Source organism: Hipposideros armiger, unplaced genomic scaffold (genome assembly GCF_001890085.2).
Source record: "Hipposideros armiger isolate ML-2016 unplaced genomic scaffold, ASM189008v1 scaffold_1051, whole genome shotgun sequence".
Taxonomy (NCBI): Eukaryota; Metazoa; Chordata; class Mammalia; order Chiroptera; family Hipposideridae; genus Hipposideros; species Hipposideros armiger.
In genome coordinates, this window is record NW_017732401.1 from 156,554 (window position 1) to 183,888 (window position 27,335).

Sequence of the window (27,335 nt, forward strand, 5' to 3'; positions counted from 1 at the left end):
TTTGCTCCATTATCACTTGGAAGCCAGATTCATTCTAGTTTCACTTTACTTGAAATCCTTTGATGGCTCCACACTGACTACAGAAAAGACCAAAATCTTCAGCATGGAATACAAGTCCTTCCATAATCTGTTTGGATTCCTCCCAGTATATGGTCTCTCTCACTAACCAGAGTCCAGGCAAAGCAAACAGCTTCCAGTTCCCTGAGTAAGCCCGGCTGTTTCCTCTTGCAATGCTTCTCTCACCCTGCTCTCGGCTTGGGAAGCCCTCCCTCCCGTCCTGGGTCCACTCCTGGGTCTCTACTTGTTGGTTAAGACTCTGAAGACTTTTCTAGCCCCCTCCTTCAAGCGTGGCCTTCTACCCTCGGCTTACAGGCTTTGTATAGGACCAGCCCATGGCTGGCTATGCATAAAACTGCATTTCCCACTGCTCTTCCTGTTGTTTATTCCGGGAACACTGGCCTCCTGGCAGCTCCTCAAAACCTCCATTCTCATTTGGCAGCAGTGAAATATTCTCTTTCAGGTATTTACATGCACTCCCAACTTCATTTGACTCTGCTCAAATGATACCTCCTAAAAGATGTTGTCTTTGACCACTCTTAACCAAAGAAGTTTCTCCCCTTCTCATTTTCTAAAAAGAACTACCCAGCCTCTGTAGCTGGGCTACTTTAACCTACCTTACTTTCTCTTTTTAGTACTGATCTAATATTTTATTATATAATTAGTATTATATCTGTCTTCCCTTCTAAAATGTAAGCTCTGTGAGGATGGGTTTTTGTTTTGTTCATTACTGTAAATATTTGTGAATGAATGAATGACACCTGTGACACTTTATTACCTGTGCTGGCCTAAGACTCCTGTCCTCCCCCTGCTGGACAGCAGTGACTGTATCCTATTCTTCCTAATCTCCTCAGCTCCTGCCAGGCAGAGAGTAACTTGTTACTATCCCTTGTATGACTGAATGACGTCAAGTATAAATTACCTGTAACAACGGCTCCCAACAAAGGGACCCTCAATCCATGTACACTACATAAGCTGAAGAATACAACTATATTTCCTCAATCCCTTGATCTGACACTCCTGGGACCAGATGTTATTTCAAAATTCAGAAGTGTTCACTACTTAACACCCCTAGTAGGGTCTGGAGCAGTACCCTGTATCAAACACATTAATAGCTTTGCAACAAAACATGTGAAGAGTCCTACAAAGTGTGATAAATAATGCTCAAGTCAACTATTTCTGTCAAGTGAACAATTAAGATAAATTTGAAGAGTTTGGGATTTTGGAATTGTGGACATGAACTGTAGACATATACCAGCATATGGATATCTGTGATGTATCTCTGCTAAAATGGGTTCCCCACATTCCAGGTGGTTAGAAATCACTGCTTTAATGCATTCATTTAAAACATCTATTTTCAGTACAGCTAACATCAACAAAGCATTTACTATGTGTTAGCCCTTGTGCTAGTCTCTTTGCATATGGAGGTAAAAATTACTATTTGTCCCATTTTATGAGTAAGGAAACTAGGACTTAGTGAGAAGGTTGGTAACTTGCCCGCACAGCTGGTGAATGGCTGAGCCGGATCCAAACCGAAGCTGTCTGGCAATCAAAAGCCATTCTCTGAACCATCCTGACTTCATATAGTTCAAGACAAAAATTCTTCAGTCTTCCCACATTTCTTTGTGATGTTGAGCCAAAGGAAAGTTCCTGTAATTCAAGTAAATGTAAAAATTCTCAGGCTATAAGTCCCTTGCTGTGGAAAAAAGGCTGGCTAAAGGGGGTCAAATATACGAGTATGGTGATGGAAGGAAAACTGACTCTGGGTGGTGAATACACAATGCAATACATAGGTGATGTATTATGAAAATGAATGCTTGGAACCTGTATAACTTTACTAACCAATGTCACCCCAATAAATTTAATAAACGTTAAAAGAAAGACTGGCTATATGTAGCCAACATTTAACTGATATTGTATAATGGAATAATTTATTTTCTCAGCTAAACCAATGTTTTAAACATTTGTAAGAAGAGATCAAGTGATTCCAGATAATTAAAAAATTATATAGTCACACCAACTTGCCCTGATTTCTTTTGCAGAAACATGACCCCAAGGTGTGCTATTCCCTGACAGGTGAGAGTAGGAATGGTAGAAAAGAACAATCAAAAAAGGCACTATCATAGATAATGTGTAGATTTTTTTACACTTATCTTTCTCAAGAACATCTTAGTTGCCTGAATTTTTTTCAAGCCAGGCATAAATTGATAAAATGTATTCATGATGACCAAATTTTGAAACTCTTTTGGAATTACCAAATATAGTAGTGATATTTTGGGAATGAGGAGTCAGTTGTACAAGAACAATAAAACCATATATATATATATATATTTAAATCCCTGCATTAGAGCTACAGCTTCAATTGAAGAGACAATGTTTTGGACTTGACCACACTTTTGTGACAGCCTCAGATTATGAAATGTAGAGTTAGCAAAAATACAACATACACTCATTTTGTGGTACAAAAGTAGAGTATATGAACATGAAGATTAAGAAATGAAAATAACATATACACTAAAAAAAAAAAAAATCACAACAGAAACAGGCTTTATTTCAACCAGACAAGTGAATACTTCAATTAACATCAAATTCTTGAAGACTTGAAGACATGGAAATTAAAGGTGGTGCTCAGAAGGCAGAGAAAGAAAGATTCATCATGGAGCAGTATATGCCTTTTCAAAATCCCTTTCAATAATATGCTCTATTTAAAAGATTAATTAGTTCTAAATCGTTAGATCTCATGCGTATCAATATTTGTACAAAATTGACATTTGAAAGTTGCCCCTCAGTCCCAATGATATTTTTCAAAAAGAAGAATATAACTAGAGAGATCAGTAGGATAATTTTTTTTTAATTTGAGAAACTGAGATTGAAATTCAGTTTTTAGTTTAAAATATCTCAAATGAAAAAAAATCCACTTGATTATTATTTAAGGTGCCTTGTTACAAAGCTCCTAAGTACATACATGAACAAAACAAATAGATATTACTACCTGACTTCTCCTAAACCTCCCAATGTGAACAGTTACTCTACTGGGAGACTTTGCCCTGTACATTTCAATGTCCTGCACAAGGATTTGTTGCCAGTCTGTGCACGGATGAGGATATTTTACCACAGAACCTTTCAATTTGACATAACCTAACATAACATAAATCCAACAAAACACTGTATACTCATAAAGGATGAGACAAAATTGCATATAATTTTCAACTTCCACCAGACTCATCAAACTCATGAGCACATTCAGAGTTTTCCCTTCCAAGGGCACTTTTGAGAGTTTTAGATCTCGTGCTTAACTTTATACTGAGTTGGACAGCACCTTGCTTAATATGAACAATTACATTAAAGGAAGGTATGGCGGGGAAGGGAGTTCATTGGAGGACAGACACAGCGGGAAAGACTCTTTTTCCATGAGACATTCAAACAGAAAAAAAAACAAAAAACCCAAGACAAAAAAGGTAAACAAACAAAATAGTGTTCACAGTAAAACATGCCAGATTTGTAGTTTCATTTGAAACCAACAGCAAATCATGAAACGTCATGAAAAATATAAGTCAAGGTAAAATCTCCTAGAGTAATTACTAAATGAATTTAAAATCACCACACTGATCAGTAAACCCCAGAAGAAAAATAAACAGCACTTACATTTCAGGTCCTTCTTAAACATCGTACAACTTTTCAAAGTTAACGCATAAAATTGGTTAGGTTTGGCCGCACTGCACAAATTTTTTTTTTGTTTTTTTAAAAATACAGTATACAGAAAAAACTCTTGTATTCCCCATTTTAAATCATAAGCTCAAGACCCAAGAGTAAAAGATCAGCTAGAAGGATTCTGAATTATTTACAAATCCAGCAGGTGTGTCTGCCATGAATGAATGGCTTGGCTTCCGTCCCACAGTGCCGTCCACCTTCTCCAGCAGCAGTTCTCAGGTCTCTGTTCTCACCGAAGGCTCCATCTATGGCTCGTCTCTACTGGTCATCAGTCATTTTGAACAGCTCTAACAGTGCTCCAACAGCTCCAAAATAACCCTACAAAAACAATGGGAAAACTGTATAGTTATCTCTGAATTTAGCCAAGTATCTATTATTTTTAATAACTCTAGGAATGCTGCCCCCTAATGTTGTAAAAAAAAGAAATGTAAAACCTTAATTGCCATGAAACATGGTGGAATAATAATACTAATAACTCATCGAATATTTGTTTATATATATATATATAAAATAAGTTAACTGATGTAAAGTGCTTAGGAAAATGGCACTTAGTGTGTGCTATATAAGTGTTGCATATTGTTACTATTATAAGTATTTCCTTTTAATTCTTGCCATAGCAAAATGTATATTGTTACCCCCATTTCACAGACGAAAAGTGGAAGGTAATAAATGACCCTTTCAGAGTTACATGACTTGTGCCAGAGCTCAACCCCAAATCTATCTGACTTCCAAGTGGCAATGTCTCACAGGGAAGAACTGTAAGCTTCCCTCAGTAGATCTTGGAAAGGCATCTAACGTAGCTTGAGGCGTCACTTTGCTCATCTGTAAAAGAAAAGCCCATGTTTCTGTGAAAATGAAGGGAACTGAACAACAGAAATTTTTGGAGAGCCTTGTTTCCAAAAAGCAAGAGACTCCACTCTACTGGTAAATGCCTGGCTCGACAGTTGCTACAGAAACCTCTGCTGCTGTCAGCTAACGTTTATTAATGGCTCACTATATGCTAGAAATTGTTCTAAGCACTTTCCGTGGGCTTACTCATTGAATCTTCACAATAACTTTAGAAGACATGCTATAATAATATACCATATTTTACAAATGCTAAAAAAGAGAGGGAAAGATAGAGTCATTTCATTGTAAAAAGCCTCCCAGCTCAGTTAGAGGCTGTGCTCATCACTGCTCGGCTAGACTACGTCTCTTAGGAGATGCTCACTAATATGAATGACTGACAGGCTGAATGAGGACTCCTGCGGCAGGGCAGGAAAGCCAACCATACCAGAGCCTCCCTAAAGTTCTCTCTCCATGGTATCCCCAGTAAGGCCTTCCTAAGTCGGAGTGAACTTAAGAGAGTAGAGAATTTTCCGAGAGATACCTCCAAGAGGTTATAAAAACTCTCCACTTTCATTGGCCATAGAGACTTGAGTTACGATAAGCAGTAACAAACCAAAGCCATAGTCAGCAGAGGCCCAGGACTGTACAAGGTGACATGCATTTTTACCCACAGAAGTGGGTTTCCCCAAAACATTGGATCTTATTCACTATCTCATCATCCATTAACTACCGGTGTGCCCCTGCAGATGGCTTTTAGTCCCTGTCGGCTTCCAGGGTTTGTTTTCTGCCTTAGTTCAAGAGAATCTGGACTTGGAGTTGCCAGATAAAACATACATAAATGCCAGATAAAATAACTGTGTTCTGTATTTTTAATCACTAAATATGACAACACTAGCTGGGCTAGAATGGTGGTTTTCATTTTAACTATTTTTTTTTAAAGCTAAGCTGCTTTTTTTTCTTTTCCAAACAAAATCTTATGAGAAAAATAGATAAATAAACAGATAAAAAAGGGAGCTGCTCTGGTTAAGGGACGGGGTGAAAATTCTGAAACTCTATTCCCTCACCCGCCAAAAGTTGTATCACTCTAAGCCTTAAGTTTTCTTTAAAAAAAAAAAAATATATATATATATATATATATATATATATATATATATATATATATATGGGCTTTCTTTAGTATTAATTTCTATCACTGGGCCTTATCTATTTTGCTATTTAAATTCCTATTGTTTTAGGCTTTAACAAAAACAAAATATGGGCTTAGAGAGCTCTAAATAATTTATAAATATATCAGCACCTTTTCAAATAAATAACTCAGGGGCCAGCCGAGTGGCTCAGTTGATTAAGAGCTCACTCAGGAGTTTGAGCTCTGAGCAACAGCAGTTCAATTCCCAGCCTGAGCTGAGGTGCCGCTGAGCTGCCAACAGGTGGTAGGATGGCTCAGCTAAATAAACAAACAAACAAACAAATAAATAAATAAATAATAAGATTTTAAAATCAAATAAATAACTCAGTTTGGCAATGAGAAAAATGGCACAATAGTTAGCAACTGAAATTTATAATTTATACCAGTTTTTCCTGCTGTGATATACCTAAGGGATGAGGTGCCTGCTGTCATAAATAGCTGCTCTCTGTAGAACTGAATTTAAAGGGGGAGGAGAGATAGAGGAGGTGGGAAGGGAGAAGGGCCCCCCAAAACACTCTTAGAAATGTCTGATTTCTATTAGTGTAGAAACTTGATATAAGGGACTCTGAATTGACCAACACTCTCCATTTCTTCTGTAAACAGGGAAACCAGTCTCTCTCAAGGGTACCAGGCTACTCTTAGTAGGCCAAGAATTTCTGCTCTCACCAGTTGAGTTGTTTCCTTGCCAAAAGTCAGCTGTGTTTATCCTCAAATTTCTTTATGAGTTTCATTGTTTGTGTAATAATCTAATTTAATTATATACCAACTCAACCAAGAAAAAAAGAGTATAAAATGAATTATCACTTCTATGAAAATCCAGTTAAATTCTTGAAAAATATTGAAAAAGGTATTGGGTTGTCGGAAAAGTCATGACATATTTTATCTGTTTTTCAAAGGTCATTTATTTATATAAAGAACAAAGATCAATCAATTATATACTGACTGTTTTGTTTGATAACCTTTTGCCATCATTCAGTGAGCTTCATAATTCCTTGTTCATAGAAGGACCTGTCTTTATTTGCGAAAAACTTAACAAAGTGCTGATTTACAGCTTCTTCTGCATTGAATGTTATACAATGCAAGGAGTTTTGAAGAGAGCAAAACAAGTAGAAATCTGATGGCGCAAGGTCAGGCGAGTATGGTGGGTGTGGCAACACATCCCAACCAAGCTCCAGTAATTTTTGACGGGTGATCAAACTTGTGTGTGGTCTCGCGTTGTTGTGATAGAACACAACTCCTTTACAATTAACAAACTGGACGTTTTTAGATGATGGATTCGTTCGAACTGTCCAATTGCTTACAGTACACTCAAATTGATTGTTTGGTTCCTTTGTAAGAGCTTGAAAAACACAACACCTTTAAAATCCCACCACACTGAGAGCATAACCTTCCTCTAATGAATGTCTGCTTTCGATGTCATTTGAGGTGAATTGTTACATCGGGACCAAGACCATTTGCACACCACATTGTTGTAAACAAGCCAATTGTCATCACCAATTATCAGTAGCTTCAAAAAAGGATCGTTTTCCTCAGGTTTAATGAGCATATTGCAGATGTTTATACGCGCCATCAAATGAACTTGAGTTCATGTGAAAGCCAAATATCAAGCTTGCTTACATATCCCAGCTTTTTCAGGTGGTCATGAATGCTTGAATGATGGATGTTCAACGTTTCTGCAATCTCTTGTGTCATGTAACGTGGGTTTGACTCGATCAATGACTGTATTTTGTTGTCATCAACCCACTCAGTGGGCATCCCTGACCGAAGAGCATCATTAAGATCAAAATCACCAGCAAGGAATTTCGTGAACCATTGTTGACACTGAAGTTCTTGTAGAGCATTGTCACCATAAATTTTATGCAACATTTCACAAGCTTGATGTGCGTTCTTCCCTTTATGGAAGTAAAACAGTAAAATATGGCAAAAATGCACAGTTTGATCTTCCATTTTCAACTTGTTGTAAAATCTCCAACACACAGCCAACTTGCTCAATTTTTTTTCAGAATGAAGCTAGTACTGTCAGCTGTCAAATGACATAGCAATAACATAGATGCGAATGACTCTAGTACTTCCAAAAATGAACTAGTGCCATCTGTTGCAAACATGCATCATGACTTTTCCTACGACCCAATATTTAATACTGAAAGTTGCTACGTGAGTAAATTTTAAAATTTCCCATCATAAGGAAAATAAAAATCTTTGTAACGTGGTAATGGATGATAACTAAACTTACTGTGGTAACCATTTTGCAATATATACATATATCAAATCACTATGTTGTATACCTAAAACTGATATAATGTTATATGTCAATTTTATTTCAATAAAACTGGAAAGAAAACAAAACAAGATTGAAAAAGGTAGTCACAAATCATTGCTCTCTATTTAGGTGGGTGCCACATATGAAAGATTGAGGGGGAAATCTATGATTCTGCAAGCAAATTGCTTCCCAAGTATCTTTAACTTCTTGATCCACTTTAAAGAAACAACCAGAAATCAAAGAAGGTGCATAATATGAAAAAAATTATGAAAATAAAACAAAACACAACTACAGAGCTACAATCAGCAGAACCCATGTTCAAAAACAGGCCTTGGTCCAATATCAAAAATTGGTGAGTCAATGAACATATATATATATATTTGTTAAAATAAAATGGTTAAAGCAGGGAGATATTTTTTAATGACTATGCATTTTAACAGATTTTTTTTTGTTGTTGTTATTAACCAACTACCAGTCTGAATTGCTGGATAAGAAAACTTCCGTTTATATATTGTTCTTCCTTATCCTCTGCATAAATGCAAACTGAGGGACCCACTCATATGGTACACAACCCAAAAAGCTTCCACATAGGGCAATTAAGTCCACACAAGCTCAACCTACCTCATGTTCCAAAAACAGAGCTTTTAGTTGTCCTTTGGACCAAAAATCCATGGCATATGCTAGCAGCTTCATGGAGACCATATTGATTCTGAGAAAATTCCCAGCAAACACAACTCTGTCAATATTCTGGGAAAAAAATTAAAGAAAAACAATTGAACCATGGCATAAAAATAGCATTTAGCAAAGACCCAATGTTCTGTGCATCACTATACTCCCAGGACCTTGCAGAATAATTTTTTTCTTAAATGGAATTACTTCAGAATTTCCAAGATGAAGTCAAACAAATCTCATAGTGCATTCCACAAGAACAGGAGGGTGAGATTTTGGTTGGACGACGCAGAGACTGACATTGGCCTTATCTGCAGGTATTATGTTAGGTTGCCCTAGGTCTGATAAGAGATTCCACTCACAACATTCACATATAAAATTGTAACTGGAGTTCAAGTTCAGCTAAATTTGCTTGTGCATGCCTTCAATCCCCCTAACTTCCAATTATAAAATATTATTATAACTAATTCATAAATAAAATGACCATGGTATGGGTTATTCATCTAATGTGTTTGCCCAGTTTGCTCTGTGCCCAAAACTGGAAATACAGAAAAAAACAATGCCCAGTTCTCTACCTCTAAAATATATGGTAGGATACCGTTTGGTCAACATATGGTTAAAATATGGTAATGAAAAATACACTTATATTTTTATTGCCATGGATACCGATTTGCATTCTGAACACACACTTAACACTGAGCCCAGCCTGTCTACCATGCAGAGGCTGCTCACTCACAGAGCCAGTTGCTATGGTCACTCATATCAAAGAGAAGGGAGTCTTGGAGTCTGGCATTATTTTCTGTTCAGTCTATTGAGAGTCACCAGGTCTGGGAACATTGTCTCTTAACTGTCTCAAGTTTTAACAATGCATGTTCATGAGCCCATACCACTGTGAAAAATTTCCTTGGGTACAGGGGTGGGAGGTGGTATTAATAAGTTTCCACAAATAAAAACTGTAGCCACAAACCACCCAGACTGAGAGGTGGCAAGGAACATTCCAAGTAAGAAAATCAGATTTAAGGGGAGTTTAATTAATTTTAGACTTTTTGCCTTTTCCCCCAAAACAAAGGAGTCCAAGGTAGGATTTGCTTAAAGCTCCAGTCCTGCATTACTCTGGCAGAAAGGCAGAAGGAATAGCTGTGGCATTAAAAGCCAATGGACATTCCTTATTTGAAAGAAATTCCAGGTGGGTCAAAGATATAAATGTTAAAAAAAAATAAAAAGAAAAGAAAAAGACTGGAGGAAAACATTATAGAATTCTTTTCAAAAATAATGTTGAAGTAGAAAAGGTATAATACTCAGAATCCATTAAAAAGACTGATACATTTACTTCAAAAAAATCAAATATTTATTCAGGGAAAAACATCACCATGAATAAATCCAAATGAAAAGCAATAAACAGAAAATATTGTCAGTACATTTAACATAACATGGATGTTACCTACAAATCAATAAGAAAAAGGCCAACAATTCAATAGAAAAATGGGTGAACAGTATTTATAGTTGACACACAAAAGGGGAAATACTAATAGCTATTAAATAGATAAAATACTCAGCTTCACTTACAATAAGATACAAATTAAAACCAAAATAAGGTAGCATTTCTTATTAAAAAAAAAAAAAGGTTTGATAACATTCCATGGAGAATCTTGTACTCTGATGGTGGGAAATTAATTAGAACCACGTCAGTGGAGGGAACTTTATAATTATCTATCAAAAACAATATCCTTTGACTCAGCAATTTCCCTTCTATGAATTTAACCTCTAGATATAGCAATATGTATGCAAAATGATGTATGTGTTATGATACGTATGTGTGTCTGTGTGTGTGTGAACTGTATGAATATACTATAGATTTTTTAATAATAGCAAGGTCTAGAAGAACCTAAATACCATTAGGAAATCAATCAAATCAAGAATAGCATACCTACATGTTAAGATGCTATATGGCTATTAAAAAACAGCATTTCTAAATATACCTATGTGAACAAATTCAAGATGTATTATCATGCAACAAAGCAAGAAGCAATATTTCCAGAAGTGCATATTGAAATATGTAGGGTAGACTGATACCATGTCTGGGATTTGCTTTCTAATATTTTAGCAAAAAAAAAAAAAGAGGAGAAAGAAAACAGAGACAGAGAAAGCAGACATGGCAAAAATCTTAACAATTGTTGTCGGGGTTGATGACTATATGGAGGTTCTTTATACTCTTCTCTCTCCTTTATGTATGTTTACCAATTTAATAAAAAGTTGATTAACAAAAAAAAAAAAAAAAGTTGATAAACAAACAACCAAGCAAGATGTAGAATCCTATGTAGAAGATGAATGGCACGGCATGTGATTATATCTCAATAAAACTGTTGTTTAAAAAAAAAGAGTTACATAGAGTTTGCTCCCTTTGGAAAGACCTGTTTATCCCATATTGCATACAATATAGACTAAAAACAAACAAACAAAAAAGCCTAAAAACAATGGCTGCCTCTAGTGAGGTTAACATTGAGGGCCAGAGGTGGACATGGTAACTCACTTCGCTGTATACCCTTCTGGTGTCTTCAGAACTCTGTGTTATGTGTTTGTATTATTCTCTCTTCAAAAATGAATAAAAAATACGTAAGTTGATAGAGCAGCATTTCATAGCATTCTAATAACCGTAACAAAAATATGTTAGATTCAGCACAGGTGGCTGAAATCAAAGGTTCTCTAATCAGTGACTCCAGGGAGCAAAACCATGGCTGAAGAATTTGCATCATGGGAAATGTGGTGTTGCCAGACCCCTTGTATCCACAGGGAGCTTGCACTGGCGGGACGCCAGCTAACAGAGCCCTTGCCCAAGGGGATCGGTGATTCCTCTCATTCATTCAACTCTACAGAAACCCCTAAAATAGTTACTCAAGCTATACTTTCAAATAGCCACTTTTGCTGTGGTAATAAATAAATGGTACTGAAATTGAAATAAAAAGTTAAAAATAAAATCAGTTGTCCTTTCCCTAAAGTGATTACGATACCTGGAAAAAGACCTGCTGGCTCACTCACACTCTGTGGAAAGCAGGGGAAAGGTCTATTGCTCTATTTCCATCAAATTGACCTTTGAGAGTCCATGAGTACAGCCAACTAAACACATATTAGTTTTAGGGATTGTTTGGCTATGTGGAAAAACTCTCTTTAAAGGTTAATGTCAAAAAAAAAAAAATTCTGTTAGTGAGTCCCATGACTGAAATGGACTTTGAAAGGGCATGTATCCATAACACACTTTTTCACCTGGATATCAGCCTCACATTTAAACTCCGTCTGAAATGGGAGCTTACAAAAAGTATGACCCTGATCAACAGGCCAGTGACATAGTCTCCTCAATATCGTGAACAGAAGGTGTCTCTCTGGTAACCCCAGAGCTCAAAGGCAGGGCTGGCACCCACGTATCATAAAGACGGCTTCCTACCCTGTTTAACACTCCACTATTCAACTAAAAGGGGGTTCGAGGGGGGTTTCTGAAGTACCTATAATGTTCTAGTTCTTGGCCTGAGTGGTGGCTACACAGGTGTAGGTGTGTGTGTGTGTGTGAAAATTCACACTTATGATGAGCCCCCTTCTGCATGTATATCATATTTCTATTAAAATGATATTTTAAAAAACTATTACTGATGCTTCCATGATTCTTTCATACTTCTACTAATCCTCTTTCTTGTCTTCCTAACACAGCTCAGTGAAAGCTGTGTTTACACATCTTGCATTTCAGAAAAGGGTTCCATTTTTTTTCAAAGGAATTTAGCAACAATTCAAAGCCTGTTACCAAAGCTTTGTCTGTTGCCAGCTCCACCCCTCTTGTGCCTGGAGCTCTGGCTGGCCTCAGCTGTAGCAAGCTCTCTGTGCTTTGATAGCCCTGTACAATGCTGCTTGAACTCCATGCCACAAGGCAACACTGTAAAGAAGCTGAAAGCAAAGAGAATATCGAATATAGCAAGTGGCGCGTGTCACCCCAAAATATTTGCAAGGATACACAGAGCTTTTCCTTACACTTCAACAGGCACATGGTAAAAAGGATGATTAGAGAGGCTGCTGTGGCATGGGTTATAATTTTACCATGTTTCTTCCAAGGTTGGATGGTTTTATTTATCACCCAGTGCCTACTTATAAAGAATACACATATTCATCCTCCTCCCTGACACACAGCTGTCCCGTTTTACAGAGTGTGACTACAACAAAGGGCAGGTTTCCCAAGGACCTGCAGTTTTGTAAGGGTCAGTTATTGCACTGCCAAAGCGATGTGGATGAATGGCACGTGGCTTTCCCTGGGCTAGGGCCTTACCTCATTCAGCGCACACATCCGAGCAATGGAGCCAATGTTGTTGGTGATGGTGACCAGTGTGGCTCGGGCGAGGTCTTCCTTGCTGATGGAATCTCGCTTTTCCTTACTCATCATGTTGCCAAAGCTATGTTGGAAATATTAGCGAGAGTGTTCAAAATCATCCTCAGGCATACTCCATGTTTCCACAAAAGTACCATGGAAAGCTGTCTGAATAACTGTTCAAACTCAAGTGACCCGATTCTACCGCCATGGTTTACAAGCAGACAGGATTACAATATGAATGGTTGGCTGCCCTTAATAGGGACAAAATAGCATGGTTATTAATGGGGGGGGAGGGGATTTTTTTAATGTCTCTAGATATCTGAACAAAAATGAGACAGGGGAAACTGTCACAAGTTTTCCAGAACCTTCTTTCAAAGCTGCCCTATTTTAAGCACCTGCATCAATAAACATCTCAGTGCTTCATCAAGGGCAGGAGATTGAGTCTGAGCTCCGACCCCATAGATACTTGCACCAGGCTGGTGGTGGGTTAAGATTTTTAAAAATAACTGAATGGAGAGCCAGGGTGGAGAGGCTGCCTTGTGTTTAATCACTACTGCTCCAAGCTACTTCATCTCTACCTTGATGCTACAGCGGATCCTTGAAGGCCAAATCGTTCATAGTCGCCTCCGTAAATGTCCTTCACCAGCTTATCAACATTGGTGCTGTCGCCTTTAGCTGCCATTTCCAGAGCTTCTTCAAAGGTCTCACAACCAGTCAGCAAGCAACATAGGCCTAGGAATGTTCCACCTCCAATACTAAAGGAACAATAAGGTTTATTTTTTAAAGTTACTGAAATAGATCCCATCCAAGTCCCCAACTACAGCAAGACCACTAATCTGGGTTAATAAAAACAGAAGAAAAACAAAGGGGCACTCGAAGTAAAGTGCTGTGCTAGGGTAGGGTGTCAAAGAGCTTTAGGGTAGATCAGATTAAAAATGAGGCCTGAGACTAAGAAGAAACCTCAAGGAAAACATGCCCCTGAATTTAAGAGCAAAACCAGAGAGGGACGTCCACTGATTTCTGTTGTGAGACCTTCAGCTATACACTAACCTGTTATTTCATTCAGTCTTCTCACCTATGAAATGGGGCCAAATCATGATTGCTCTTATTTGGGTTGTCTGAAAGCAGCAAATAATCATAGAAATGATTGCTATATATCTAAAAAGAATATATATATAGCTATATATAACTATATATAACTATAACTATGTATGTGTTATACACACACAGAGAGTGCCAAAAGTACGTATACACATTTTAAGAAAGGAAAAAACTGTATTAAAATGGTAATAATATATACCGATAACAAAAGATGAATACAAGTCATGTGTATACACTGGCACCCCCAATATCTATCTCTCTATATATGTACATATATATATACACACACACACACGCACAGGCACACACATTGGAGATGCCAAAAAAATGTACACAAGTGGACACTTTGGTCAACGTTGCTCAAGCAGTAGTTCGCTATAATCAGAAGTGTCTGGACGCTGATGGTAACCACTTTGAGCACCTCTTGTAATTGCAGAAGTCAAACATGACTTGTATTCATCTTTTGTTTTCGGTATAGATTATTACAATTTTAATAGTTTTTCCTTTCTTAAAATGTGTATACATTTTTTTTGCTATATATATATTTGGAATACAAATACTGAGAAAAAGACACTATGTGTACATGAAGCACAGTTCATATCTACGGAGCCAAACTCTGTAATGACCTAGGACTGACCTAGGACTGACCTAGGACTCCATCAGGAATAGGCAGCCCCAATGCTGTCTCTTTCACCCGACCTCACTCCTACAGCAGAAATAATCTCATTTAGCCTCCTTGGAAATTTCTGAAAGGAAACCAATAATTGGTCTCATATTATATGTTTTTCTAGTAGACTCTGGAAAGGGTTATTAATATTTGACTTACTACCAAGAGTCAAAAATAATAACAAAGGTCATAAAATGGTTCCAAGGCTCAAACTATGTTTTAAAAAGCTTTCAGTTGCTTGGGAGGACATTCCTCTAAAAGAGCCTTTTTAGACAAAATTAGAAACTTGTTAAGGTAGTTGAGAATAAACTCAATTGTGTATTAATATCAAAGTTACCCAAGGAAAAGCAAAGCAGATTCAAAGTAGAGCTCTCACCAGTGAACTCCGAGCAGGACAAGGAGCACTGACATGACCATGGATTTTACTATTTATCATGGAGAGGAATAAATGTAGAAGAATAAATGTGGAGGCATAAATTGCTCACATCACTTTGTTCTGAAGCTCCAAGAGCCGTTAGCCCTGGGAAGCCCCTATGTGTTGTTATCGACTCCTAATTCTAAGAGAAAATTCAAGTTGAGATTAAGGTTATTTTTAACTTAAATTAAAAAAAGAAAATTTAGGGTAAAATATATTTACTGCCCATCACCACTAACAAGAAGGTACCAGGGTTGTAGACAGGTACATAATTGTTTAAATCACATCTAAAGCGAAACTGTACGTAACATTTCTTAACTAGTGATTCTTGCAAGTATACACACTTGATTGAAATTATGGGCTCTGGTGGGAAATGATGCAGCTAGGTACCCCAGTGGCAGCTCTCCAAACTGTAGGTGCAGTACCGTGAGGGCATAAAGAGAGCTCCGTGGACATCACTGCCTTGACAACTCAGCCACAGTAGAAATTTTGGATTTCCTCTAAGAGAGTTTATCTTCATTTATGTTTAACATGGCAGGCCCTGCTCTGTTGTCAGTTTCAGTCTACTCTACAAAGCTACTGTGTTTTAATGGGAATACTTTTTGGTGTGCAGGTCAGTTGGGTTTTTGTCTTGTTTTCTCTCTATTTTTAAAGACTTTGCTCATATATTTCTAGCTTTTATCTTTCATTGACATGAATTAACTTTTCTTTGAACATCAGCTATTAGGATTAATCAAGGCATTCAACAACCTACTCCAAATATAGGCAACTGAAGACACTGGCTGACTTAGAAAGAAGGCAACTCATCGGCTCATATGTTGTTATGAGTGAAAAAGGACAAGTGCTTTGGATGGCTGGAAAATGACAGGTGACTCCAGACAAAGCATCGAAGCTGAATGGGGAAAGCAAACATGCACTTGGACAGCTGGTACACTGCACAGAGGAGGAAAGAAGGCACCGTCGCAGAAGAGCACTTTATTAATATCCCCAGCCTGCTAACCGTTATTTAATCAAGTGGTTCTCTTGCATATAATCAGATACATCTGTTTGTTTCAGACACACAGTAAGATCCTGAGCAAATCAGAGACAAAAGCTTAGTGCTAGAAACAGCTGTTGAATATCAACACTGTTTTTTTAAAAAAATCCAAAAACCTTAGAGTGAGGGATTTTAGGGAGAAGTAGAAGAAACTTTGAATTACCAAGTGTTAATGCCCTTAAAATAAGATTCCAAAACAATGAGATGAGCTGTCCTGCAACTTTCAATGAAGTTTCAAAATTCTTTACATTCCTCTTTTAATAGACTATGTACACATTTTAACAATGTCAGCTGAAAAAGTCCTGGGTTCTTTTTTCCCCATTGGCTCTTATAATAACATTGGAATTATGTCAATAGAAAAAAAATGTTGCTACCTAATCTAGGATGCAATAAAATTACACATCACACTGAAATGAACCATTAAAAATCATGTTAGAGGGCGGGCCGAGTGGCGCGTTGGTTAAGAGCTGGCTTGGGACACCAGAGGGCCCTGGTTTGGATCCCACATGTGAGGGCCAGTGACACTGCCCTCTACCAAAAAAAAAAAAAAAAAAAAAAAAAATCATGTTAGAAAGATAATTGATATCCTGTAATGAAGTGGCTTCCTAAAAATAAAAATGCTTAATGAGAAAACAGGGTATAACACCAGAAAAAAACCCTGGAGTTACAGCTATCAGTTCACAATAGGAGCAGCAAAACTTACAGCTTAACGCCATTTGCTTAGATCAGTGATCCCCAAGGCGTGTTCCACATGTTGACGTTCACTGCTGACCATAACAGTTTATATCAGTGGTTCTCTAACTGGGATCAAAAGACAGCTTTGGTAGAACAACTCTGGTTGAACCAGGAGGATCAGGAGCCCAGAATTGATGTTTCATTCCCCTCCCCTACATTTGGCAGCCTCTGAAAGGGCTCTCTATTAACATTCAGTCTCCTGTAGCACATTTCCAAAAACTACTGCTTAAAGAGAGCTCGTAGCTAAGCTTGGACATCCAGACAGGATTTGTTGGTGATTGCAAAGCATTGGTCATTAATGGGCACTGACCAATCACTAAAATTTATAGGCCTTATTACACATGGAATAGAATCCAAATACCACAACTAGTTCATTAGCAGCTACTCAGGAAGATGATCAAAATCCCTGGAACCTCCAGGTTTGAGAAAGTTCGTCTGTGATGTAATTTATGGATTTAAGTGTTAATAAACAAAAGAAATAGTTCTAATTGTGGAAAATAAGTTTAGCCTGTTTTTACCTTGGGGTTAGCACTACCAATTCAATAACTCCTTCTGGGAAGAAGTCTGTAGTTCCTTAAAAGTTGTACCTTTATCAGGAGACCACTCTCTAAGGTAAAACCAGTTCAGTTGAAATATTTGTCTCTAATACATCTGATAGTCCTCATGAGGCCATGGGATTGATTTGTGATTCTTATGTGGGCAAGTAGGCTTAGTTCTATATTCTCAGTGAGCAAATGTACACCTATTGGTAATGAACTTACACACCAAAGCCTATATTCTAGACACAAGCAGGATTTAGTCAGAGAGAGAGAGAGAGTAAGCCAGGGTTTCTCAACACCAGTACTACTGACTTTTGGGGCTTGGTACTTTTTTGTTGTATGGAACTGCTCTACGCATTATAGGATATTTAGCAGTATCCCTAACCTCTACCCACTAGATGCCAGTAGTACCCCACCTCCAGCTGTGACAATTAAAAAATGTCTTCAGACATTGCCAAAATCCCCTGAGAGGATCCATCCCCCTTTCCCCAATGGTGAACCACCGATTTATACCCATCACAAGTCTGGAATACAGTAGAAAAGTAGCACTCTTGTCCTAATGGGTGAGTAGTACGGCAGCATCTTAGTATTGGAAAAGCCTGTAGAAACTAAGAAACCATCTGCTTCACGGCACAAACAAAGATACCGAGGCCCCTTCATCTATCCAACACAATGGTTTGACTATCAGGTCCCAAAGCACGGTTCCACATGGTACTATTTCCTTAAGTTGTTCCTCCAAAAATGGGCTCTGTGGTTCTGTAGCTTGGAGAAACACTTCATACCAAATCCTTCTCTTAGAAGTAAGGAAAACCTGTTTAGATTTGCTTACACTAGGATTTCTCAAAGATTTCTGACCCCAGATCCTTTTCCCTTGTTGAATCCCCATTAACAGGAAGCTGAGCTCACCTGCCCTTGGGTGTGTGTGTGCACTAAAAAACAAGGTGCTCTGCCCAACTGTGGGGGCAGGGCTGCTTCCCTGTCCACTGAGTTCCAGAATTCCGTGTGAGGTGTGCCAACTACTCCAGTCTTTAGCTGGAGCATTTATCTGAGGGTAACAAACATTCGTTATAAACTCAGTTTGGTTTACTGGTTGGAATAATGTAGTGGGTTGTTGTCGGAAAAGTCAGGACGCATTTTTGCAAAAACAGAAAAAATACGTCATGGCTTTTCTGACAACCCAATATTATGTCAAGCAGTTCATCCTGTGCTAGGCACCATGGGGGTTCCAAAAGATGGTTTCTGACCATCCAGGCCTCCTCCCATCTGGATTCTATTGTGCTTATTGTCCCTAACATTCATTTGCCACTTCATACGTACTGCCTTTTAGGAAACCTTCTGATCTATGTGACCCTTCTATGTGATCTATGTGACCTCAACCTGACCAGTTTCCATCAGGGCAAGGGCTGTGTTTTATTAACCTTTATAGAAATCACCCTCGTAACATACCCAGTCAATGCTTTCTGGTTGACGGAGGGTAAAATCTTTCTTTTGAAAAAATGTATTCACTAGAAATAACCTGTTTATAAACTGGACTTCAAGGAAGAGGCCTGGGTTTCAGCATAAAAAAGTTCTCCGAGGGGAAACCATGTTTACCTGGTCCCTGTAACTCTTTTATAGTTGTCCTTGGAGTACACGGCCAGGATGCTGACACCTGAGCCCATGTTCACCAGCAGCATAGGGTATGGGTTATCAAGGCAGTACGGCTTTTTTTGACACAATTCAGGATTTGTGGGGTTTTCAAAATAGTAACATTCCGGCTTGCCGTTGAAGCCAACGGAGTCAACATAGAGCAGGCCCTGAATCAGACAGTCCAGTTCGTCCAGTTTATGGAGCTGCAGATTCGCAATCTGAAAAAGAACAAAACCTTGTGAGGGAGGTTGCCACGACCTTAGGGGAGGCGCCAGAAGCGTTTAGCTGGACTTAAAACGTGTCATGAACATTAACAGTATGGAGACACCCATGTAACACCAGGTTGTATCAAATCTTGTTGATGATTAGTTGGAGAAGCGGTTTTGAGCGGACCTCGGACATCCTGTCTGCCCACAGTGTGCGCTCAAGGAGGGGAACTTGCCTGGCTGCTGGAAAAGCATTTTATTAGCATGTGCAGTGGGTTGAACGGCGGCCCCTGAAAGATAATGTCCACGTCCTAATTATTAGAACCTGTGTTACCTTATTTGGGAAAAGGATCTGTGCAGAGGTAATTAAGGATGCTGGGATAAAGAGAACATCATGGAATAGCTGCTGGGGTTCCAATGACAAGTTTCATTAGGAGACACACAGGAAATATGCGATAGACACAGAAGAGAAGGCCCTGTGAAGATGAAGGCAGAGATGGAGTGCTGCACCCCAGGCCAGGAATCCCAACAGCCCCTAAAAGCTGGAAAAAGGCAAGGAATAAAATCCGACCAAGAGCCTCTGAAGAAGGTCCTGATTTCAGTCTTCTGGCCTCCAGATCTGTGACTGAATGGAGTTTTAAGACACTAAGTTTGTGGTGATTTATTACAGCAGCCACAGGAAACAAATACAGCATACCACCGAGGTTGTGGACTCTCTCACAAGGTGAGGAGAGGAGAAATGTCCTGAGAGCAGCAAGAATCCTACCCTTCCTTGACAGGACATGAGGTCTTCAGGGTGGCATGTTGAGCCTGGGCGCTGGGGACAATTTCCTTAGCCCACAAAGTCCAACCCCCCATTTCCCAGGCCTTGGGTTTGGAGTTAGGCAAACCCAACTTTGAATTCTGGCTCTAATACTTATTTAACTGAGGGATGTAAGGCAAGTTACTAACTTCTCAAGCCTCAGTTTCCTCATCTGTAAAATGCGGATAATTATACCCACTACATAGTGTTATTGTGAAGATTAAATATGATAATACATGTAAAATGCTTACACAGGGCTTGGCATGGACAAAGGACTCAAAAAATGTTGGCTCTTTTATTAATAGCTGGGGTGGCCTCAAAATGTCCTTTCATGCTCCTCTGAGACAAAGGTTCCCATTCTCCTAGGTGTATGGGGGAAAGGTAAAAGGGAATGAGTTGGCTATGAGCTAGCCTTAGGGATGAGTGGCTGCTTTGCATCCTCAAAAGTGTAACTCATGGTCCTCAAGAATGGTGTTATTGCTGGTCCAGAGGATTTGGTTGATGATCATTTTCCATGGACACACACACACACACACACACACACACACACACACACACATACACACACACAAATCTAGGAATTGCCAACATAAAACCGAACCAATTAAGGAAGATAATTTATAAGGTCTAACTTAAATTTTTGAAAAATCTCTTTAAGAAAATAATAGCTGGTATTTGCTGTTTACTACATGCCAAGCACTTATACTAGGACATTTAATTCTCACAAAAAACCCTACAAGTAGGTACTATTATCCAGGTTCTACGGTTAAGGCTCATAAAGCTTAAATAATTTTCCCTACGTGACACAACTTGCGATAGCTCCCACAGACTCCCTGTTCTTCTCTTGTTTTCATTCATAAATGGATACTGCTTCTGGGATCTGGAAACAACCTATACAAGTACTAAGATAGTTTGCCAAAAAGGGCAACATCTTCATTTCACAAGTTAACAGCTAGAAGAAAACTTTTGGCTTTGTGTCCCTCATCTGCATTTGCCATTCAACAAAATCCACTGTAGCTACGCCTGCAGAGCAGAATTTGAATAGGTTACTGATTAGGTGGTAGACGTTTTCCTGACACACAGAAACAATCATTGTAAATGATACTTGGTGAAAAATCAAAGCTATCTCATAAGTGATTCCAAACATTTCCTTTTTACTATGTGGAACTTGCGGGTGAGATGCATGTAATTACACACGTTTTAATGGGGTAATGTTAGAAGTGTAAAACTATCTGGAGACCTAACAGACTAGTAAGACATAGCCGTGTAAATGCTACCTTCTCAGTCCTGTTGGCTTCCTCAGCCTCTACCATCACACTCACAGCACTGGGCACACTCTGGTTTATTTTCGGGTTCATCAAGTGCCCCTGAGCACCAGCAAAGGCCTGTCCAAAAAAACATCTGTTAAATGAAACAGGGAGAGTTATCACCTCCTGGGTCACCCCAAACTGAAAAGTAGCAATTTCATCAGCCAGTCTAGGGGTCATACAGGTTAACCCACTTAAAAATTAATCAGAGGTCCATCGACAATATTGACAGCTATGTCCAGAGCCAACATCACAAACTTGGACAGAGGCACAGTGTGTCCAGCTGGACATCCTGACACTACATGAGAGGGAACAAGAAAAACCTGTCAGGGCAAATAAACGAAGCAAAGGAAACACTGTTATCTCACCTTTCCCCTCAAAATCATTTTCAAATCAAGTGCTAGCAGTGAACAAACATGTCTTCTACACATTTCACCTAGGGGTGGATATTTCTGAAGCCTGAGGTCAGGCATCCCCAAACTGGGAAACAGAAAATACAAGTCACTTCCACTGAGACCCACAGAGTCCTCAGGAATCTTCACCATCCAGGAAGGACAGGCTCCCAAGTGGAAGCAACCCGTCAAATCATAACCTGGACTTTCAAACATGCCGTCTGAAATGCAAAACAAGGTGGGACTTACTCCTCAGATGCTGCAGCTCATTTGTACAATTGAATGAACTGTGTGGGAGTCCTAAAATAGCACGCCCAGATTCCAGCTCCAGAGAAACACTTTCTTTGTATCAGTGATGTCCTGCATGTTAAAATTAGAAAACATGTGGATCCTAAATACAAAGCATGCTCAGGATATAATTGTAAGAGGTTCTCCTTAGGCACTTCAGCTCCATCTAACCAAAATAACTCAATAGCTAAGTACATAAATGAATCTGACAAAAACCATCCTAAGGGTTGGTTTTTACTCTTAATACTCTGTATGGGTGTATTCTGTGCATCTACCCCAAGCCAGTTCTATCACTCTCCTGTAGTTGAGAAATGAGTCACCATTTGTATTTCAGAAATGAATATTAAATAAAATACACATCTGTATAAAACCTTACAGTTCCCAAAGTACAGAGAACAGGAAGAATTTTTAGGACATCAGAACTGGAAGGGACCTCTGGAGAACAGGAAGTGTAGCACTCTTGTGCTACATGGATAAGAAAACTAAAGCTGAAGAGAGATTAAGAGGCTCCGGGAGTGTCCTCTAGGTAAGAGCTGGGGTATGGCCTCAGTTCTGACTCAGAAGGAATGCTGACCCCATGCTAGTGCAGTGAACTCCTAGGTGACTCAAGGGCGCCCTGTCTCTTCATCCCCACTAGAGAGCCCGAAGTGAATCACGGTGATTTGGAGCATTTATGCAACGTCTGGCAATGCCTCCATCACTCCTCTGGGGTAATGTACGTCCTGGGAGGAAGTTACTCAATATATGCTGGTCATGAGCAAGTGTGTTTCTCAAGGTTCTGAACTGAGGAAGGTCATATCTCATTACAATCAAGGTACCGAAGCCTCTGCTCCCTTGGGCAGGCTGCTGGAGCCCTACACAGGCTGAAGCAGGGAGCAAGTATGAAGCACAGTCATGCACGGGGGGGCATCCTTAGGAGATTTCATTGTGCGAACATCATAGAGTGTCCTTTCACAAACTTAGATGGTACAGCCTGTTGCTCCCAGGCTATAAGCCTGGACTGCATGTTACTGTACAAAACACAAGAGTCAATCAAACACAAGAGTAAATGATGCAATCAAAAGACACGGTAAACACGAGATGTGTGAGGCTGCTGCCAGCCTAACACGGGACGCTATTTTACAGCAAACTTATTTTTTATTTTTTATTTATTTATCCTTTTATTTTAAAGATTTTTTTTATTGGGGAATTGGGGAAGGGGAGCAGTGTAGGAGAAATGGAGAAGGGGACCAGCCAAGTTGTTGTTCTTTAATCTTTGTTGTGGAGGACGCCTGCTGCCATCTGGCTTCCTGTTGGCAGCTCGTGGCCTCTAAGTTCAAGGTGCCAAGTTCAGTCTTAGTTGCAGGTGGGCATAGCCCACCATCGAACAGGGAATCTTGTTGTTACACCAGCTGAGCCGTCCTGCCACCTGTTGGCAGCTCAGCGACAGCTCAGCTCAGGCGCAGCGTCACTGGCCCATGTGGGAATCGAACTGGCGGCCCTGTTGCTCAGAGCTCGCACTCTTAAGCTAATTCTTAACTCTTAACTGAGCCACTCTGCTAGCCACAAATTTATTTTTTTTTATAAGTAGAAAGAGCACACTCTAAAATAATAATAAAAAGTATAGTAAATGCATAAACCAGTAGCATGGTTATTACCATTATCCAGTACTACGTACTGTACATAATTAACTGTATGTGCTATACTTTTACATGACTGGCAGTGCAGTAGGTTTGTTTCCACCAATATCATCACTAATATGTGAGTACTGCATTGCACTATGATGTCACCACAGCTATGACATCACTAGGTGATAGGACTTTTTCAGCTCCATTATAATCTTATGGGACCACTGCCATATATGCCATCCCTTGTTGACCAAAACGTTGTTATGTGGAGCATGACTGTATTTGCCTAACAGCCTGGCCAGGCGCAGTGTACACCTACAAAAGTATGGGCTGCTTTCTGTTTTCATGCTCAGTCTTGGCCAAAGTGAAGACAGAACTGAAGAAGACAGATCTCGGGCAGGCCAAGTGGCTCAGTCGGTTAAGAGTTGGCTTAAGAGCACGAGCTCTGGGCAACAGGGCAGCCAGTTCGATTCCCACATGGGCCAGTGAAGCTGCGCCCGAGGTGAGCTGTCACTGAGCTGCCAACAGGTGGCAGGATGGCTCAGCTGGTGTAACAACATTGCCTATTCGATGGTGGGCTACACCCACCCGCAACTAAGACTGAACTTGGCACCTTGAGCTTAGAGGCCACAAGCTGCTGACGGGAAGTCAGATGGTGACTGGCACCCTCCACAACGAAGATTGAAGAAAAACAACTTGGCTGTTCCCCTTCCCCAATTCCCCAATAAAATCTTTTAAAAAAAAAGAAGACAGCTCTCTCCCCGTAGCCTGTTTGTCAATGTACTAAGTGATGTGCCCTTATCCTTCCAAAGCCTGTGAGGATGAATAGGTTTTATTATCCTCTTTCCTAAGCACTCATTCATTCACTCACTCACAAGTATTCATCGTGCTCCTTTTATACACCAAGCACTGTAAAGAACAAAACAAAGCTCCTGCCCGCCTTGAGCTTATATATCTAGTGCAGGGAAATGACCAATCATCAAATAAGCTTGGGAATACAGAATATAGCAAATGGCAGTAAGTGGGGAAAAAAACGGGCAAGGGAGATAGAGGGTGCTGTGATGGTCTTTGTGTGATGAGGTAACATCGGAGCAGGGACCGGGAGAAGTAATACAGCAAACTAGGCTGGTATCCAGAAGAGTATTTTAGCAGAGGGCACAGTAAGCATTAAGCCTTGAGCTGTTCTTTAGGTGACCCACTGTCACCTTTTTCAGGTAATGAAAGTGAAGCCCAGAGAAGGGACATGTCTCACCCAAAGTCACCCGCTAGTTAAATGCAGAAACAGGCCTAGAATTCAGGTTCAAGGCTTTTTCAATTATGAACTGAAATTTAATTTTCATGCCCCTGGATCTCAACCTTCTTAGTTTCAAAACTCTTTGATCATTGGGCCCCTTTGGTGGGAAAAAGATCCCATGAATCATTTAAGTAGGTGGCAGCATCAAATTTTATTGCTGAGTAGGGAAAAGGGACACAGAAGAAAAAAGCCAAACCTAAATATAATCAGTCTTATTTAGGGTACTGTGTTAGGAATCCATTGCTAGCTCTTCTAGAAACTAGTTAGCATAATCAATGAAATAAATGATGTTACCTTTGATGATACACACATTGACTCATTAATTTATCCATTAATGACAGACTTTATGACAAGTCTGGATTATATTAGTTCCATGACAAAATGCCAGTAATTTGCACTCTAGGCTCTGATAAAATGTATTTTACATCTTACCACACTATATTTTCAACTTTCTGGCAAGGCTAATCCCAAAACCTTCCAACCCTTCCTTCTCCTATGTTCAATCACTTCTGTTAATCTAGTTTCTTTTATTTTCTCCACCTATAATTTTACTTTACTCTCATTTTATTCCCTGTGAGATGAGGCTCAATACAGAGATGCAGGAATGGGAACACATCGGTGTTAAGAGATTGCTAAATAAAAAGAAAGTTTAGACTCCATGTCACTCATCCATATCTTTCATTTAGCCAAATTTGTCAAATCCTAAATGAGCAACACAGAGTTGGAATGCACTACCTGTCAGAATGCAGCATTATTTTATTACTCCCTAAATTGTGTGCATTAATGAAGAAATTCATCTATAAATAATATCAAAGATTTCTTTTTTGTTTTGAGAACTTGAGTCACATTCAAAAACAAAAAAGACACAGTGCAAATGGGTAGACAGAGCTCATAATTTTTAGTAAGAGTTCTAGAAAGTCTTTCCTGAGGGTCTCAGATTAAATATCTATAAGACTGGCACAGTGCTTATGCTTTTCATGAAACTGTGTAAGTGTCTATGGAAAACTTGACTATAATACTTCAGAAGGGGGTTTGTCATCTTGTCTTTAGTGTATTGTGCAACAGTAACTGTAACAAAAATGATGATGATAGCTAATATTTATTGAGCATTAACTAAGTGCCAGGTACATAATATCTCATTTAATCCTTCATGTAACAGCCCTAGGAGGTAGGAACTATTCATATAGATGAGGAAACTGAAGCACAGCGAGCTGAATAAACTTGTTCAAAGTCCCAAGGCTGGTTAGTAGTAGTTTAGTTTTTCGGTGTGAGATACCGTGATTATAGACATGTGAAAGATTTTCTTTCTTTCTCTAAGAGGTGATTTTGTTGTTTTAACAAGGACAAACCCACATACCATCCGGAAGTCCTCTTCGAACTTGAAGGCCCCGCCTCCCGTGGCACAGAGAGTGGTGTGAAGGCTGGAGAAGTTCTTCTCGCTGCCCATCTGAATGAACTTGTGCAGAGCACAGCTGGGGAAGCGGATGAAATGCAGGTTCCCTTTGCGTCCACACATGGTCAAGTTTTTCAGTTCCAGGTGGACATCTCGGATCCCAGTTTTCCCATAAGCAACATTAGAAGTCAAATACTTCCTGATGCTCTTAAGGTTCTCCACTTCCTCTTGTTCCTCTTCAGCTGTAATATCCTTCGGTTCGAAGTAGACCAATTTAACCAGCGTTCCACCGATATCCATGCCAAACCATGGGAATGCTAGAGGACAGAAAGACAGAGTGCTGCTAAATTCTAACCAGGCAAAGGAACGTGCGAGTTTTCAATATTCAGTAATGAAAAGCAGTGGTGTCACATCTGTATGGGTACTGAACATTCAATGTACCTGAATTCAACCATATGGGCCTAAAAGACAAGACAGGCAAGGAGAAATTCACGATTTAAATGGTGCTCATGATTCTGCCCACACTCCACTCAATGAGTCGGCCTCAGGGTTGAGTATGAGATGAGAAATAGGATTCTGCAGTTTCCTAAAGCCGTCTCAGTTCCCACATGCTTCTCAGGGCTCAAGAATCTCACCAAGTTGGGTGCAGTTCCGATACTTACAGGATACATATTTTGCCTACACCATGGCTCCCAAATGCTAACCATTTTATCAGAATCTTGACCAAAGAAACAGTGACCCGTTCTGACGCCATAGGAAACACTGGCTATGCTAGGTGTACCCACAGGCAGTGTACTGATCTCTAAGCCTCACAGTGCCTTCCTAGGGCATTTTTCAATGATAATTTTTACAGCATTCAATTTTT

At 39.4% G+C, this 27,335-nt stretch overlaps 1 protein-coding gene across 4 annotated transcripts in view; it reads right to left on the reverse strand.

Annotated features, from left to right (window-relative positions):
• Window positions 1-2,582: 2,582 nt before the first annotated feature.
• PANK1 (pantothenate kinase 1) overlaps window positions 2,583-27,335 on the reverse strand; it is a 53,313-nt gene continuing 28,560 nt past the window's right edge. For 3 of the 4 annotated variants that reach the window (XM_019631880.1, XM_019631882.1, XM_019631881.1), the window contains exons 2-7: window positions 26,435-26,787; window positions 19,146-19,399; window positions 13,638-13,814; window positions 13,018-13,141; window positions 8,664-8,789; window positions 2,583-4,086 (exon numbers count right to left, since the gene is read on the reverse strand). In XM_019631880.1, coding sequence (XP_019487425.1) covers window positions 4,027-4,086; window positions 8,664-8,789; window positions 13,018-13,141; window positions 13,638-13,814; window positions 19,146-19,399; window positions 26,435-26,787 — 1,094 coding nt within the window. In that variant the 3' untranslated portion in view covers window positions 2,583-4,026. The remainder of the gene's footprint in view (window positions 4,087-8,663; window positions 8,790-13,017; window positions 13,142-13,637; window positions 13,815-19,145; window positions 19,400-26,434; window positions 26,788-27,335) is intronic. The other variant, XM_019631883.1, reaches the window with a different exon arrangement.